The sequence below is a fragment of the Emys orbicularis genome, chromosome 2 (assembly GCF_028017835.1).
Source record: "Emys orbicularis isolate rEmyOrb1 chromosome 2, rEmyOrb1.hap1, whole genome shotgun sequence".
Classification (NCBI taxonomy): Eukaryota; Metazoa; Chordata; order Testudines; family Emydidae; genus Emys; species Emys orbicularis.
In genome coordinates this window covers 280921936-280939289 of record NC_088684.1, presented here as the reverse complement: position 1 = coordinate 280939289, position 17354 = coordinate 280921936, and the positions used below count along the sequence as shown (strand labels likewise).

The 17354-nt window shown below is 44.4% G+C and overlaps 1 protein-coding gene across 2 annotated transcripts in view; it reads left to right on the top strand.

Moving 5' to 3' along the window:
- DPP6 (dipeptidyl peptidase like 6) overlaps positions 1–17354 on the top strand; it is a 607069-nt gene that overhangs the window by 550995 nt on the left and 38720 nt on the right. For both annotated transcript variants that reach the window (XM_065398031.1, XM_065398032.1), the window contains one exon: positions 2191–2309. In XM_065398031.1, the coding sequence (XP_065254103.1) occupies positions 2191–2309 (119 nt within the window). The remainder of the gene's footprint in view (positions 1–2190; positions 2310–17354) is intronic.

Sequence of the window (17354 nt, the reverse complement as noted above, 5' to 3'; positions counted from 1 at the left end):
ATGTTTTTTAGTCCTTTCATAGAGATCATTTTCCAGTTATTCCTCTATGAATGAGGTCATTACAGAAAATGGATTGTGCCCATCATTACTGACATTGTTTATTCTCCGATTGAATCTAAGGAATAAATATGAGCATGTCATCAAGTGGGAAAGGAGTTTGCAACCAAATTTGAAATGCTTGAAATTTGAGCATTTTCTCATTTCATTGCCAGTTAGAAATTGGTCCCATGCTAAAGCAAATGGCGCATTAAAATGGAAACATTTTCAAACAAAATTGTTATGCACTGCAAAAAGTTGCATCATTGCATACATTTGTATTTTTCACAATCATGTTACTGTCTGTATGGAAATCTAACCAAACCACAGAAGTGCTGGTACTTGAAAACAGGCAGAACAAAATCGCTGAACATTTGTGAATGTTTTTCTGCAATTTCATGTGGCTCCAGTATGTTCTCAATGGTGGTGTAATAGGTAAACAATGGTTAGCTTATGTACATGGTATCTATAGTACAGCTAATAAATACATTGCTGTGTGAGAAGGAAAAAGGAGTAAAGAATAAAAATTCCATCCTAGAAAATGCTTGTTTCAATTGCCAAGAGGCTTTAGAATCCAGCCTTATTTTTTCTCATGCAAGATTTCTAAGCACTGGAAAATGCAAATTTATTAATTCTCACACTCTGGGCTGGAGGGAAGTATTATTATCCTCATTTTACAGACGAGGAAACAGAGGCACATACTGACAGTTACGTTTGTTGTATTCCTCTCTTCTAACATCCTTCCTTCATCCCATCTTGTGGTATTTTGTCCTGCCTTGGAAGCATCCACAATGAAGGGAAGGCGGGCGGGGGCAGTGCTAGCTTCATTTGATACGAGATTGTCAGTATATTTACATCCTGCAGCATGATGTAATGTTTTTTTCTCTCAGGCGGGGAAGGGACTACAACAAACTGAATTACCAGTAATTTAATTCTTAAACCTCTGTATTTGCCCACTGCTCTTCACACGGCTTTGTGAGGGGCTAGGCTACTTTCAGCATTTTTTAATTAAATAAATCATGCTGAGTCTGTTTGGGCGTGAATAAAACTCAGTGTGAAAGCTCAATTCAGGGAGAATTCTTCACAGGAAACGGTGGCACGATTCACGTTGCTTCCACCTTGCCGTACCCCACTAGCCTTTAAAGGTGGCTCATGCAGTGAACTGTCAAGGACAGAGCCTTGACTTATGTAAATTGTCATAGCCTCATTGAAGTCAATGGAGCTATGACAGTTTATATCGGCTGAGGATCTGGCCCTCAGTTTGTGAATTCTGAGTTAGTGAATCACACTGGGATTCCTCTCATGAAGAAAAGTGTGAGCTGGAGAGAACACAGGAACGGGAGCCAGGGACAACTGTGTGATGACCCTAGCTCTGCCACTGACCGTTCCTGTGGCCTTCAGCAAGTCACACAGCTGCTCTGCTTCAGTTTTGCTACCCGTGAAATGGAATAATAATCTTGACATGCCTCATAGAGGTGTTCTGAGGGTCAGGTAGGTAATGTTTGTAAAGCATTTTGAAGTTGCAAAGTGCTATAGACCTTCTAAGTATTATTTATTATTTGTTAATAAATGGTTATTTAGACTTTAACCAGCATGGTGTGAGCACACACACAGGCCAAATTGTATACTTCAAAAACAAAGCCGGCAAAACATGATCTTTTCTTTCTACCTGGATGTTGTGGTTAACACTCCACGACCCACTCTTGGAATGTGAAGGGAGAGGACTGTCTATGAGGTAGCCACTAGCAAGTCAGAAAAACTGCCTCTTAAAGAAAAGATCTCTAGTTCTCCTTTGTCTGTAATAAACATCATCTAGCACAGAAATAATCCCTAGTTTCATGTCTATTCCCTGAATTAAAATGTGTTGTGTTTATATTGAAAGTTCAGTTGCATCCATCATTTTCTGGAAAGCTGTAGCATCTAACATAATCACCTGCCTTGCACAAAAGCCATCAATACCCTTTAATATCTTTTCAATTCTGGCAACTTCCACCCACCCAAAACCCCAACAATTTAGCAATTTAGAATGCCTAGTCTCTTAGTAATGCTGAACAAGTTATGTTCTTTTTTTCCGGTGCAATGAAGTTAAAAAAATGTTGTTTCAAGATAACCCTCGCTCAATTGACCTTCATGTACATGTATTAACTTTTTCAGTGCAAGCACAAATGGAAACTTCAACAGGCAGTGTCTGTCCTGTGATTTGATTGAAAACTGTACTTATTTCAGTGCGTCATTCAGTCACAACATGGAGTACTTCTTACTGACCTGTGAAGGTAGGTTTATTTTATTATTAAGGATAGATTTTAGGGCAGGCAATAACCAAGCTCAGTATGTACCTTCGAACTGCGACCAGCAGCACAAAGGTCTGTTGCCTTCAAATAATCCGTTTTGCTTGATGATTTAAAAAACACATTTTAAGGGGGGGAAAGTCTTATTCCTAACTGAGGACAATGGTTCTCTCTAATTCAGGCTTTAGTGATTTTCTTGTTCCATGGTAGTGTGTTATATTGTGACATAATGAATTTAGTGACTGTGGGTAAAATTTCCAGAAGTGCCTAAATCCCATTTTCTAAAGTGACTTGGGCACTTAAGAGCCTAAATTCCATTGATTTTCAATAGATTTAGGCTCCTGATTTCAATGGTAGTTAGGCACCTAACCTGCTTAAGAGCTTTTGAAAAGCATCTCTGCCTCTTTATGCTCCTAATTACCTTTGAAAATCTGGCCTTAAATACTCAAGTTACTTTTAAAAATGGGGCTTAGGCTCCTACATCACTTATGTGCTTTTGAAATTTTACCTATCATGTCCATGTTTTAACACAGACTTTTGAGTATTATTATAAAACATGGGTGTATATATAGCACTACAGTTGTGTATGGGGGATTTTCGTGGTGAGTAAAGACAGTACACAAAACAGGATGCTGTGGGAGGTAACTAAAGGAAGAGGCTTGGGGTATGGACTTGCCTGGTGGTACAGTATACATTTTGGTACAGTAGTTGCACTGAACAAGTTTATTTTATTTTGAAAGATTCTTCCAGTTTCAAATTCCCTGTACTTAAAATGAGAATACACCTGAACCAATAATATCAACACAGAAGTAACTTTAACTGTCACTACCGGTCCTAGTTTTCTGTCCTTTTTAGATAATTATATTTTTAAAGAAAATTGTTATCTGTGGGATTGGGGGAAAAGATGGGGAGGAGGGATTTGAAGAAGTGGGGAGGTTGATTGGCCTACAGAAATGGAGTGTTGAAGGGTAGATTGGGAGAAGTGTGTCCCAGTCATGTTTGACTTTAATAATGTTCTGTGTACTCAATACCGTTGAATTACCTTTTTAAAGACATATTAGGAATAAATGCAGAACTCTGTAACTTTCTAATGCAGTCACCACTTAGTTCTACCAAATTACATATAAACATAGGCCCAGATTGCAGAGCCCTTACTCACCTTGGTGAGCAATTACTCACACCAGTAATCCCACTCAAGTGAATGGGGCTGCTCAATTGAGGAAGTGCTCACCAAAATGAGGAAGGACTTCACGATCTGGCTCCTCACTTTTTATTGTGGTTGCAGAGTAAAAAGGGTTCTTAATTCTGAGTAGTTTGTAATCCTATAGTAAACATGCAAGGACTAAGGGCCTGCTTTGCAAAACCTCAGGCACCAGTGACCATCGTGTGTGTGTGTGTGTGTGTGTGTGTGTGTGTGTGTGTGTAAATATCCAGTTTGTGCGCACAGTCCTGATGTAATTGTCCAAGTGCAGTTAGGTACCTTTTTTTTTAATGTCAGCAAGCTCTCGGTCAGGATGTGAATTGCTCCTTGTCTGTCTAAAGAATTGTCATGTTATAATCAACTCCAAGGACAAAGAAGAAGTATTAAGGATGCTACATGAGGAAATAACCAGAAGCAATGTGATGAAACTGAGAAAGGGAATAGTTAGAGTGAATATCAGGCAGAACTTCCTGAGAGATATGTAAGGCTGTGGAGTATTCTACCCAGGGAAGTGGTATAGGCCCCATCATTTGGGACATTTGTCATAGGAGACTAGATAAAAAATTAGAAAATGCCCTGTAGGGAGCATCTCCACACTATCGGTGTGGTGAGCTAAGTGGCCTCAGGGATAATTTCCACTTGTAATTTCTGTGAATCTATAACAATGGAAGATGTTTACACTGGAGTATAATTGACTGGAAAACGTAGAGTAGTACAGTAAATATTACCATGTTGATCAGGTTTGTCTTTTGACAAGAAAAGCTGTGTACATTTTTTTAAAGTGTCAGTTTCAAGACAGGCTGTCAGTAATTGCTGATAACATTGCCCATTTCCCCTTTTTATAGAGGATAAATGTTTTAATACAATTAGAAGCACATGTGAATAACAAGATTATGGTTCTTATCAACCCCTAAGTGTTGATAAGTTCCTACTGCATTATAGCCAATCTACAATAAGGATGCTGTAATTCTTTGAGAGATGTATATAATTTATTAGAATATACGTCCCTACAGTAATAAATTACCCAAGTACAAAAGATAATCACTTTCAACTAAACAGCTCTGGACCAGCTCCACAGCTGGTGCAAATCATCATAACTTGTTCTAATTGTACAGTACTATGTTCTCAAAATGTAATCTCAGTTTAAATGCAAAAGTCAACCCACCCTTAACTATGGGATCACTACTGGCATCTCCATAATGAGACAGACTGGGAAAATATATGCATATAAGAAAAGACAGGGGTCCTGATTTGGCTTTCCCATACATCGGTTTTAGATCAATGTCACTCCACTGACGTCAGTGGAGTTATTCCTGATTCACACTACTGGAAGTGAAAGGCGTATCCAGCCCTTTATTTTCAACCAGCGTACAAGGAAAACATTGTTTTGCAGCAGGTATAGGCAAAATATCAACAATGAGGCTTTGAGCTGTCTAACATATGCTGAATATGTGGAGGCATTTCATAATTTAAGCTTTTTCTTTTGCAGTGTATCCATCTTCATTACACTTCATATTAAGTGGCACAGAGAGCATGTTGGTCTTTATTTGCCTTTCACTCACAGTGGTGAAAATTGAAAGTAACTCCCACAGAAGTCAGTGGAACAACACTCGTGTAAAATTGGTGTAAGTTAGAGGAGAATCAAGCCCCTTCTGTTTTATGAGTTGGAATAATATGAGAATTCTTTTTTCATGGGTCTTTGTCATGCTTAGCATGAATCTGGCCCCGCGTAGGTACCCAAAATGTTTTTTTATTGCTGCTGGATAGCTCAGACCCAGGGGTTTTGGAAGGAACTTCCTGATAAGTAAGTAGCCATACCTCCCTGTGTGACCACATATAAACATAGCCCACGCAGACATAAAACTACTTCAATGAGCATGTTGGAGGAGCACTGCCTTTCCCCTAGTAGAGAGCTTTGAGGCTGACTCTGCAGCCAGCCACTTTTGAAGAAGAATGCAAGCGTTTTTCTAATGTCTTTGCCTGTCTACGCTTTCCATGCTCCAGACATTTCCATGTTCCAGTTCTCTAGATTACACTAGTCACAATATGTTGCACTTGTCTACATATATCCGTGACTAGTGATCAGTTGCTCTGTTGTTCCTTTGCACTACAGCGCAAGGGCCATTAAAAGTCCGGTCGGTGGCATGCGGGGCTAAGGCAGGCTCCCTGCCTGCCCTGGCTCCGCACAGCTCCCGGAAGTAGCTGGCATGTCCCTGCAGCCCCTAGGCACAGGGGCAATAAGGGGGGCTCTGTGCACTGCCACCTCCCCCAGTGCTGGCTCTGCAGCTCCCATTGGCCAGGAACCACGGCCAATGGGAGCTGCGGAGGCAGCACCTGCAGGTGTGGGCAGCGCACAGAGCCCCCTGGCCCCAGCACCTAGGAGCCGACCATGCCGACTGCTTTGGGGAGTTGCGCACAGCCGGGGCAGGAAGACCCTGCCTTAGCCCCGCTGCGCCACCGACCGGGAGCCGCCTGAGGTAAGCGCTGCCCAGCTGGAGCCCACACCCCGAACCACCTCCCACACCCAAATCCTCTGCCCCAGGTTGGAACCCTTTCCCAGAGCCTGTATCCTGCCCCCTGCCACAACCAAAGTCCCTCCCAGAGCCCACACCCCCTCCTGCACCCAAACCCCCACCCCAGGTCAGAACACCCTCCCGCATTCACAGAGCCCGCACCCCCTCCCACACCTCAACCCCTGGCCTGAGCCCCCTCCCACACCCAAACTCCTTCCTGGAGCCCACACCCTGCACCCTCACCCACACCCCAACCACCCGCCCCAGCTCTGAGCCCCTCTTGCACCCCAAACCCCTCATCCCCAGCTCCACCCCCAAGCCTCCAGCCGGAGCCCGCACCCTCCCCTGCACCCCATCCTCTACCCCAGCCCTGTGCCTGCTCCCACACTCTGAACCTCTCGGCTCCAGCCCAGAGCCTCCTCCTCCACCCCAAATCCCTTATCCCCAGCCCCACCCCAGAGCCTGCACCTGCAACCAGAGCCCTCACCCCCTCCTGCACCCCAACTCCCTTCCCCAGCCCAGAGCCTCTGCCCACACCCTGAACGCCTCATTTCTGGCCCCACCCCAGAGCCTGCACCCCCAGCCGGAACCCTCACCCCCTCCCGCACCCCAAACTCCTGCTCCAGCCTAGTGAAACTGAGTGAGGGTGGGGGAGAGCGAGCGACGGGGGGGGGGATGGAATGAGTAGGGGCAGGGCCTCAGAGAAGGGTTGGAGAAGGGGCAGGGCCTTGGGGCAGGGGGCAGGGCAAGGGTGTTCGGTTTTGTGCGATTAGAAAGATGGCAGCCCTAGTTCTCCTGTTGGAATAGGTAATCCACCTCCCCGAGAGGTGGTAGCTATGTTGACAGAAGAATTCTTCCATCAGCCTAGTACCGTCTACACAGAGACTTAGATTGGCTTGACAGCGCCGCTCCTGGGATGTGGATTTTTCACACCCCCGACTGCCATAGTTAAACTGGACTAATTTTCTAGTGTAGACCAGGCCTCAGTGACACTCTCTGACCCCTGAAATGTAAACACACAAATAGTATGGATGAGGGGGAGGGGTTAAATTGCATTTAAATTGCTCATTGTGGTGATGGTATTTTCTCCCCTAGAATGTGCTGTGAAAACTCAACAGTTGTATAAGCAGGGGAAAGTGCTTGTGTACAATGAAGAAAATAAAAGGCATAAAAATGACAAGGCTTGGCTAAAGAAAGCAAGTTATTTTTGGTCTCTGTAATGGGCTCCATGCTGCAAGGTGCTGAGCGGTCTGACCCCAATCCAGGAGAGCACTTAAGCACATGCTTTACTTTACTCTCATGAATAGTCCTATGCACCTTGCAGCATCAAGCCCTATCAAAGGATATCCCTGTAGCCGCACTCCCTGCCACTGGTCAAAGGATCCTTCCCTCACTCATTACCTTAACCTAATGGCATTGCCAAAGGACCAATGTAATTAAGATTGTGCATGATGCTGGGAGGGAGGGAGGGATGCACACCCTGTTTTGGTTGCATAGCAAATTATATACTTCTCCATCAATTTACATCGACAGGCTTGATTCTGGTGTCTTCTCTCCGACAAAAATCCCTTTGAAGGCAATGGGATGTTGCCAAAGTAAGGACAGTGGGGTCCAGCCCAGTACATTTTGGGAGGCAGGATCTTCCCCACAAAAGGTTAATGTTTGATATTCCAGAAACAAGATTAATTGTGAGGGAGACCTACAGCGAACCCATACATTATTTCCAATTAATACATGATCAAAATGATATGGATGCATGCAGTTCATGAAACACTTAGCAGCCCTCAAATCAAAGCACTCCATAATCATACATTATCACGAAGGAATTAAATAATTTATTTAAGGATGATACAAAGAAAATTGATAGATAGACAGAAGGGTGGGGAAACTAAATGCAGGAGAAGCGAAAGCTATTGTATTTTGCTCAGAAATGTCTCTGTGGTTGGTAATCACTCCTTAGCCACTGGAGTACAAAATATCCTATTATTTATTAAGAGTACAATCAGTGGATAGGAAAAAAAAAGTCATCTTGCCTTAGGAGAGACACAATACCACCTCACCGTGAGCTAGATGATGGACCGCTTTATCTGCCTCCATTGGATACCAAATCCATTCTCCTTTCACAGCACTAATATGTTTGTCTGGAATATTTGCCATTAAGTGTGATCTGTTCCAGCTCTTTTGGAAGACACATCTCATATGGTTTCTCTGCTCCCCAACATCTCCTGTGTTGGTATGCTTGAGGGGTAGTTCTTACAGACAGTGCAATGATAGTGCAGGGAAGAGATGCCAAGAGAAGGTAGACTTGTAGCCAAAAAAAAAAACCCTCTATCTTCTGATTCAGATGTCATCTCTGCCAACACAGCTGTCACTAAATAGCCTTGGCCTTGTTGCTGTAGGTCAGGAATCACACATGAGCAGTGATATCATTCCCACTCTTCTTGGCAAATAAATGTTGCAGATGTAGGACCAGATGCTCAGATCCAACCAAGCTGTGCTTGACACAGGAGCTCAAGGGTTGTGGGAAGCCAGGATACAGCTGGGTGCAAGTGCACCCCAGCTAATACCTGCCTTTCCTAGCCATGTCCCCTACTCCAGTGGCGAGGATGGGGTAGCATTGAAGCCACAGTGGTGACCCCACAATGCTGGAGGATGCCTCTAGACATGAGGAATCCTACTGTGGGGGCAGTAAAGCTGGTGTTAGAGCCCCTTTGTGCTGCCAGATCACACCAATGAACCAGACCCATAAAGCAGAGAACAGGAGATGTAGAAGCAGAGGACAGGGAATGCATTGCAACATATGGGACTCCCTGGAGAGAGTGATTGATACCAGTGTAGAAGCAGCACTCTCAAAATTAATGATAGCCTATATCAAATTCCAAATGACCTTTTCTTAATTGGTCATGACATTGAGGCATCTGGTACTATGTTCATCATCATAGCTAGATTATTATAGTTATTTAATATTTATATCGTGGTGTGCCCTGGATCCCCAGTCAGAATCGGAGCCTCATTGTGCTAGATGTCAAACACACCCAAAGGCAGGATCTCTGCCCTCAAGGGTTTATAATTTCAGCTCTCGTACCTGCACATTTATACATGTTTGCTATTCTGTTCAGGGTCTTATACGATGCCAGGGAATGCACGGTGGTATCTAAGCATCTATCGGAGTTCAGTGGAGCTACACATATGCCTAAACTTACTTGTGCATGTGTTTGCAGGATGGGGATCTAAGAAGGCAAGTACATATATAGGGCCATGGGGAGGAATACAGTCAAATACTGTAAGGGACCGGGGCGTAGGCAGTTTTGCCTAGCAATCACAGCTGGGTTGGGGTCCATATGTGAAGAACGGTAGTTGGTGAGCAGGGGTTGGAAGAATCACTAGAGCCAGGTTCAATAAGCAAGAGTCAGGCCAGGGTTGGAGGCCAGAGATCAGAAGACAAGGTGAAGTCTGGAGTCACATCAGGCCAGAAGTCTGCATGGTTGCCTAGACAACATCCTGGGCCTCCTGCCAGGATTAAATTGTGTGCTTCGCCAATCAGAGGGGTGCAGGGTATTAGCACTCTGAGTCCTTTGGGCAGTACTTCCTGCAGCACCTACTCTCCACAGTTCTCCCTTGCTGCAGTGTTGTGTGGCACTGTGGGGCTATCAGCCGTCCTAGGCCTTGCAGATGTGGGTTCTAGTCCACCGGGCCTTACAAATCCATACAAGTTTCATGTGCATTTGCCATTTTTAAAAAGGTATAACTAAAATAAATGCAAACTATCCCCTTCAACTCCCTGGAGCCACCCTCAATTAGGTGATTAATGCCAGAAACCATAGGAGAGGCTACCCACGTCATCCATGCCGAAGTGGTAAAAGACACGTTCAAGAGTAACAGTAAAACCTGGGGGTATATCTATGATTGAATGCAGGATACTGCTATAATGAGTGAAGATAGTAGAGAAAGTAATTGGGAACCTTTACAGGAGCCCCTTTGGTATGACAAATGTTAGACAGAGCGGGGAAAGCATAAGACTAATGAGTACCTGTTCAGAACATATAGAAGTTATTGTTTAAACCCTATACAGAATATTTGCCATTTTTATGTTTATTAGAATAAAATCTATGTGCTACAAGCTTAACGTTTACAGAGTCTCCCTGTAGCTATAAACACTTAAGCTCTTTCAACTGTTTCCTGAGGACTTAATTTATCTTCTTACCTCCCTGTAGGAAGTGCCTAATATGTCATATTTTTAAGGAGCATGCAAACATCTGGAAAGTGGAGCACATAAGTGCAATAGATACTTGCTGTCTCCATTTTTCAAGTTTATGTCTAAGCATTTGAAAAATGTCTTCGTTATTCTGCATTTATTTTATTTTCTAGGCCATTGTTGGAGTCGTCAAAAGCTTTCACTACCAAGTTGTGCTGACTCAGCTGTTTCAGAACATCCTAATTCCTAGGGCCCAGCCATAGTCGACTTTTAGCCATGTTGTAACTCAGCAATGTCCAGACCATGTTTTAGCAAGGTTGGGCTTACCTGTGTGGACAGGTCCAAAATCATGCTGTGGAATCATTTGATTACATCCCTAAGCTTTACAACATGTAACACTGGGTTACAACATGGTTAGTTCCTCTTTACATATGTACTGTAAGACCAAGCTGTATTATAACAAGGTTGGAGCACTATCATGTAATGACATGATCCCTTGACATGATACATTTTGCATATAGATGAGCCAAAGAGACATTATTAATCATGCTGTAAAGTCAATTATGTGTTCTGAGGGCAACTTCAGCAAGATATGTCAGCTTTGCGTTTACACTTGTAAGGACCTGTGTGTCCAGGGATCGGAACCTTGGTAGCTACAATCATGTTTAAACACAGTTGTTGCTAGCTGGGTTCTAGCATGGTTTCTCAGAACATGTGGACAGAGAATTTTTACTAAGAACTGTACTAGGCAACTTCCCTAGTGAAAGGGGCTTAAGAAGAAGTTGGACTTGGTCAGGAAAGTGGGCAAGTTAGTTGATTATTGTGTCAGCATATGCTGCTAACTGAGTGTGCCATATTCTGTGAGATGAACCTAGATAGGATTCTGGTAGGCGTTAATGTTGTTTGTATGCATTAGGATCAGAATATGGCACTGCGTAGTCCAGAGGCTTAAAAGACCAGTGATGGTCAAAGGATACGTGTGAGTAGACACAAAATTCACACCATTGCTTGTACTGTTATATATTCTTTGCCAGATGACATTACTGAAAATCAGCTGGCTTCAACTTTCATTTATATTGACCATTAGTATCACATTAAATTGTGTATGTATTTTCAATAAGTATGCACATTAATATAGGGCCCTACCAAATTCATGGTCCATTTTGGTTAATTTCACGGTCATAGGATTTAAAAAATCTTAAATTTCATGATATCAGCTACTGTATTTAAATCTGAAATTTCATGGTGTTGTTCCCCTTTAATAGGGTTACCATATTTTAATGCTCCAAAAAGAGGACATTCCACGGGGCCCCGGCCCTGCCCCAACTCCGCCCCTTCCCCAAAGTCCCCGCCCCAACTCCGCCCCCTCCCCTGAACGCTCCGACCCCCTGCTCCTCCCCCTCCCCTGCTTCCCGCGAATCAAATGTTCATGGGAAGCCTGAAACAGGCAGGCAGTAGGCAAGCTGGGGTGGCGGGGGGGGGGGGGGGCGCGAGGAGGCACGGCCCAGTCCGGCCCCCCCAGCCGAGCGGCTCCCTCCGGCGGCCGGCCCCGGCCAAGAGGCTCTGGCCCCGGTGTCTCCGGCCCGGCTCGGCTCAGGCCCTGGGGCGCCCGCCCCGGCCCCGGTGACTCCAGCTCGGCTCGGGCCCCAGGGCACCGGCCCTGGCCCGAGTCGAGCGGCGCCGGCCGGTGGCAGAGCACCCCCAGCCCCGGTCCCAGCGGCTCCGGCTCGGCTCCTATTTTCCCGGACATGTCCGGCTTTTTGGAATTTCCTCCCAGACGGGGATTTGAGGACCAAAAAGCCGGACATGTCCGGGAAAATCCGGACATATGGTAACCCTACCTTTAACCATTGGAACAATTTATCAAGGATAATGGTGGAGTCTCCATCACTGACCATTTTTAATTCCGATTGGGGCCCCGTGGAATGTCCTCTTTTTGGAGCATTAAAATATGGTAACCCTATTAAAGGGGAACAATTCCTGAAGCTGTGCTCTAGGAATTGTTTGCGGGGGGAGATTTAGACCTTGTTACACAGGAGGTCAGACCAGATGATCACAGTGGTCCCTTCTGATCTTGGAATCTATAAATCTTTAAAGATTCTCTACATCTTATGGTTATCAGGCACTTATTCTTTGACCTTGGGCCATTCACTTCACCTTTTGCTTCAGTTTCCCCATCTTTAGCACCGGGATAATGTTTAGCTATCTGTGTCATAGGGATGTTGTGAGGATTAGTTAGTATTTGTAATTCACTTTGAACATCAAAAGTGCTGTGTAAATGCTAAATATTATGATATAATTCCTCTGTATTTCTCTGCATTGTGGATTACCAAGATACAAGTGTGTAGATGGAAGCTTCCTCCTTTGTAAAATGAATACTACCTTACCTTTCCATTTTGCTTTGCAACATTAACTCTCCAACACTCTCAACATCAGGGTGAAGTAGGTAAATACTGTAACACCCATTTTACAAACTGGGAAACTGAGGGTATGTCTACACTACCTGCCGGATCGGCGGGCAGCGATCCATCCAGCGGGGGTTGATTTATTGGTCTGGTCTAGTCTAGAGGCAATAAATCGATCCCCAAGTGCTCTCCTGTACTCCACCGCCGCGAGAGGCGCAGGCAGAGTCGACGGGGGAGTGGCAGCAGTCGACTCATCCCAGTGAAGACACTGCGGTAAGTCGATCTAAGTACGTCGACTTCAGCTACGTTACTCACGTAGCTGAAGTTGCGTAACTTAGATCGATCCCCCCAGTGTAGACCAGGCCTGAGACACAGAATGAGTAAGTGACTTGTACATGGCCAAACACTGAGTCGACTGTCCTGACCCCATTGCCTTGCTCTGATTACTAGACAGCACTCCAAGGAAGATGCGCATTGACGTTCTAGATCTGATCAGTTATGTGTCAAGGTCAGTAGCCTGCCACCAGTAGTGGAAGGTGCCTAATTACCAGCTTCAAAATTCTTGTAATAATCTGTCCTTAGGGGACATGTCTTCCTAACCCCCTCAGTGGAAGGTTGGCTCATGCCCTGAAGCATGAGAATAATTAAGCTCTTTCTACTCCTTTCCCAGTTCCTTAATCAGACCTTTTAACCTACGCTTTTGGGGCCAGAACCAGTGTTCATGGAAGTCAATGGAAAGACCTGAGATCAGGCCCTCTGAGACCACCTTAGACGCCAAGGTGAAAAGTCTAAGGTTATGTCGACACTGCAATTAAAAACCTGCAGCTGGCCCGTGCCAGCTGACTTGGTTTCATGGGGCTCAGGCTAAGGGGCTATTTAATTGCAGTGTAGACATTAGGGCTCGGGCTACAGAATGGGCTCTAGGACCCTGCAAAGTGGGAGGGTCCCAGAGCTCAGGCTTCAGCCCAAGCCTGAATATCTACAATGTAGTTAAACCACCCCATAGCCCGAGCCCCACGAGCCTGAGTCAGCTGGCACGGGCCAACTGTGGGGGCCTAATTGCAGTGTAGACATAACCTTAGATTGATTTAAGGCTCCTCCACATCAGTGGAACCAGTTCTTAATCCAGTATTTTGTATCCAAAACCTAACCGCACTTATTAGTGTTGTACCAAGCATCAGATAGAAAATTTGTATATCACTGTTTCAGCAATACGGTTCCCTAACCTTAAAATCTGATTGTTTTTAGTAGTTTTTCCCCTAAATCTCAATCTCACTAACATCAATGAGAGTAATGGTGAAAATGCACAGCTTGGGGGGGTGGGAATATGTTGAGCTTGACATATTTCACACAGCAGCCAAGACTTTAGGCAAATTAGAGAAAGCATTAGGTGGACTGACCTCTTTATCCTCTTCATGATTTATAATAGAAAGTAGTCTTTGTTTTGGAGCATCTGCTGATGATCTAGATCCCATCCCTGTAGTGCTTACAATCTAATTGTAGATATGCTGCAACATGTGAGGGATGGATGGGGTGAGAAAGGAAGAAGGAGCAGTACTAAGAACATACAGTTACTCTCGTTTGGCATGTGCAGTTCTGCGTGGTTCTCTCTATGAGTGTCTATGAAATTAGGAGAATTCACTCCTTTCTTATAGGTGACCTAGCAGGTGTGAGCTATTAGGAAAGATTTGAATAAGGAAAGGGCAGTTGTTTGGCAAACAAGGATTGGGCGATTGTTCCATTTACTGTATCAAGATTAAGCTGTTTGACCCTCTTTTTGTTATTGGCGGACCTGGAAAGTGAAATTACTCTTTAACCTCTGCATGTGGCCACTTCAGGCCAGGTGTGAGGCACTTCTGTTGCTCAGCGGAGGATGGCTTGTATTGCCGCTGTTTGTGCCAGGCTTTCAATCAAGGACTGTTCACAAGCACTAAATTCACAGAAAAAAAATATCCAAATTGAATCCCTTCTTAAACTCACTCAGTTATGTAGAATTTCTACTGTCAGGAAGTGTCTATGAGGAACGTGGTTTCGTGTCTTCTAGCAACATCATAAAATTACACTCAGTGGATGGTGATGACAAAGCATTTTGGAGTAAGCGTCTGTGAAGCATTTCCTGCTTAGATTCAGGTTAAAGCTTTTTAAATGTTGCTGGGCCAGCTAGGACATCTGAAGCTTGGGATTCAGGGTGACCTTTGGCAGGGACCATAATAGATGTGGTCTGCACAAGTGTAACTTGAAGTTGAAATAATCACTGAGGCTGAGACAGGAGTTTTATTGACAGCCAATAGCTAATGAATAAAAACTACAACAGACATGCTTATGTGTCAACAAAGGTAAAAGGTTGGCTCTTTAGCAAAAGTAGCTAGAGCCAGCTATTATTTATTATTTATTTATTTATTTATTACAGTCGCATCTAGAGACTCCAGTGAGATCAGGACTCCATAGGCTGGCTACATATATATTGAGAGACAGAATGCCATTATAAGATTATAATCTAGACTAATCCAAATAAGGGCCTGTCTACACGGAGACACTCAGGGGATGCCCGCTCTACAGCGGCACAGCTACACCGCTGTATAACATGGCTACACGAGTGCTCTTACAGCTGTGCCGTTGTAAGCTTGTAAGTGTAGACCTGGCCATAGTTAGGTCGACCTAGCCTCTGGTGTAGATGCAGCCAGATTGACAAAAGAATTCTTCCATTGACCTAGCCTACCGCCTTTTGGTGAAGTGGATTAACTGCATAGTTGGAAAGGCCCATTCCATGGATGTAGGAAGTATCTACACAATGGTAGTCAACTGCAGCACCATACCTGTGCCACTGTGGTGGCTGTCATGAAGACATGTTCTCAGTTCCCCACATAGACAAGTCCTAAGGCTGGGAGGGGAAACTGAGGCACTGAGAGGTGAATTGACTAGCCCAAGGTCATGCAGCAGGTCAGTTTCACAGTTGGGGAGAGCCCAGGTCTTCTGAGCCACAGGCCAGTGCACTTGTCTCTTCAATCCCCATTAAAGTTAAAGAGCATTGCACGTCGCATCTTATTTCATGATTCCTAGTGTCTGTCAAGACACTATATTAATAATTGAGTTGTAGACAGGACATGGGGTAAGATTTTAACCTGCAATCAATTTGTCTTTAAAAATAAATAAATAAATAAATAAATAAAGGCAGTGCTGATGAAAACTATGGAATAAAGGTTGTTTGAAATTGAAGTCTTGTATTGAGCTGTAGGTTATGGCTTGAGCGGGAAGCAACAGTGCTGGAGCTTTTCCATGTTTCCTCTGCCAATCGGCCTCCATAATGGTAGTATCAAGACAGTAGCTTATTCTCCAGGCCTATTCAGTCCATGCAGCCCCTGTGCTAAGATTGCCAGCAGTCAATGCTAACTGCAAGGGGAGGGAATGTGTGGTGTGGTGTGGTGGCATGGCATTTCTGTGGAAACCACTAACCAGCTGAAATGGGACTCAGGACACCAGGGCACCGGGCTCTGCCACTGGCCTGCTGAGTGACCTTGGGCAAGTCACTTTGTCTCTCTGGGCCTCAGTTTCCTTTTCTATGAAACTGGGATGATGCTACTGACCTCCTTTTTAAATCACTTTGAGTTCCAATGATGAAAAATGCTATATAAGAGATAGGTATTGTTGTTATAGTCATCAAACAGCCACTATATAAGTCCATGGTATACCCACACCTTGAATACTGCATGCAGTTCTGGTCACCCCATCTCAGAAAAGCTATATTAGAATTGGAAAAGGTACAGAGAAGGGCAACAAAAATTATTACATGTCCATATGAGGAGAGATTAAGAAGGCTGGGACTTTTCAGCTTGGAAAAGAGACAGCTAAGGGGAGGATATGATAGAGGTCAATAAAATCATGACTGGTATGGAGAAAGTGAATAAAGAAGTGTTATTTACTCCTTCACATAACACAAGAACCAGGGGTCATCCAATGAAATGAATAGGCAGCAGGTTTAAAACAAACAAAAGGAAGCATTTCTTCATACAACGCACAGTCAACCTGTAGAACTCATTGTGAGGGGATGTTGTGAAGTCCAAAACTTTAGTGGGGTTCAAAAAAGAATTAGATAAGTTCATGGAGGATGGGTCCATCGATGGCTATTAGGCAAGATGGTCAGGGATGCAACCCCATGCTTTGGGTGTCCCTAGCCTCTCGCTGCCAGAAGCTGAGAGTGGACAGTAGGGGATGGATCACTGCATGATTGCCTGTTCTGTTCATTCCTTGTGAAGCACCTGGCATGTTCTTATTAGATGACCATGACTTTCACTATGAACCAGAGCAGGAATTCAAGCCAATAAACATATTATTCACAACCATGTATATGATTATCATCTGTTTGCCTAGTATCCCCTTGTTTTCTAGCTCACACAGTGCATATAGGAATGAAGCATATCTAAATTGAAGTTAAATGTAGTTCGGAACTGCCCTTGCCACAAGTCTAGAGCGCCATAAAGGGTGGAAAGGTGGTATAAAGACGCCTTTGTATTCTGTCATCCTCGTGTCGATAGCACCAACCATTTACCCGGGCACATGGGCAGCCCCAGCCACGTCCCCTTTCTTCTGGGGGCTGGGAGAGGGATTTGAAGTAGGCACCATTATTCCACTCTTAGGCCACAGCAGCAAAGCAGACTTAGCAGGCCAAAGAATCTGGCCCATAAAATCTGAGACAGGTGTGTAAAAGTGAAAATAAAA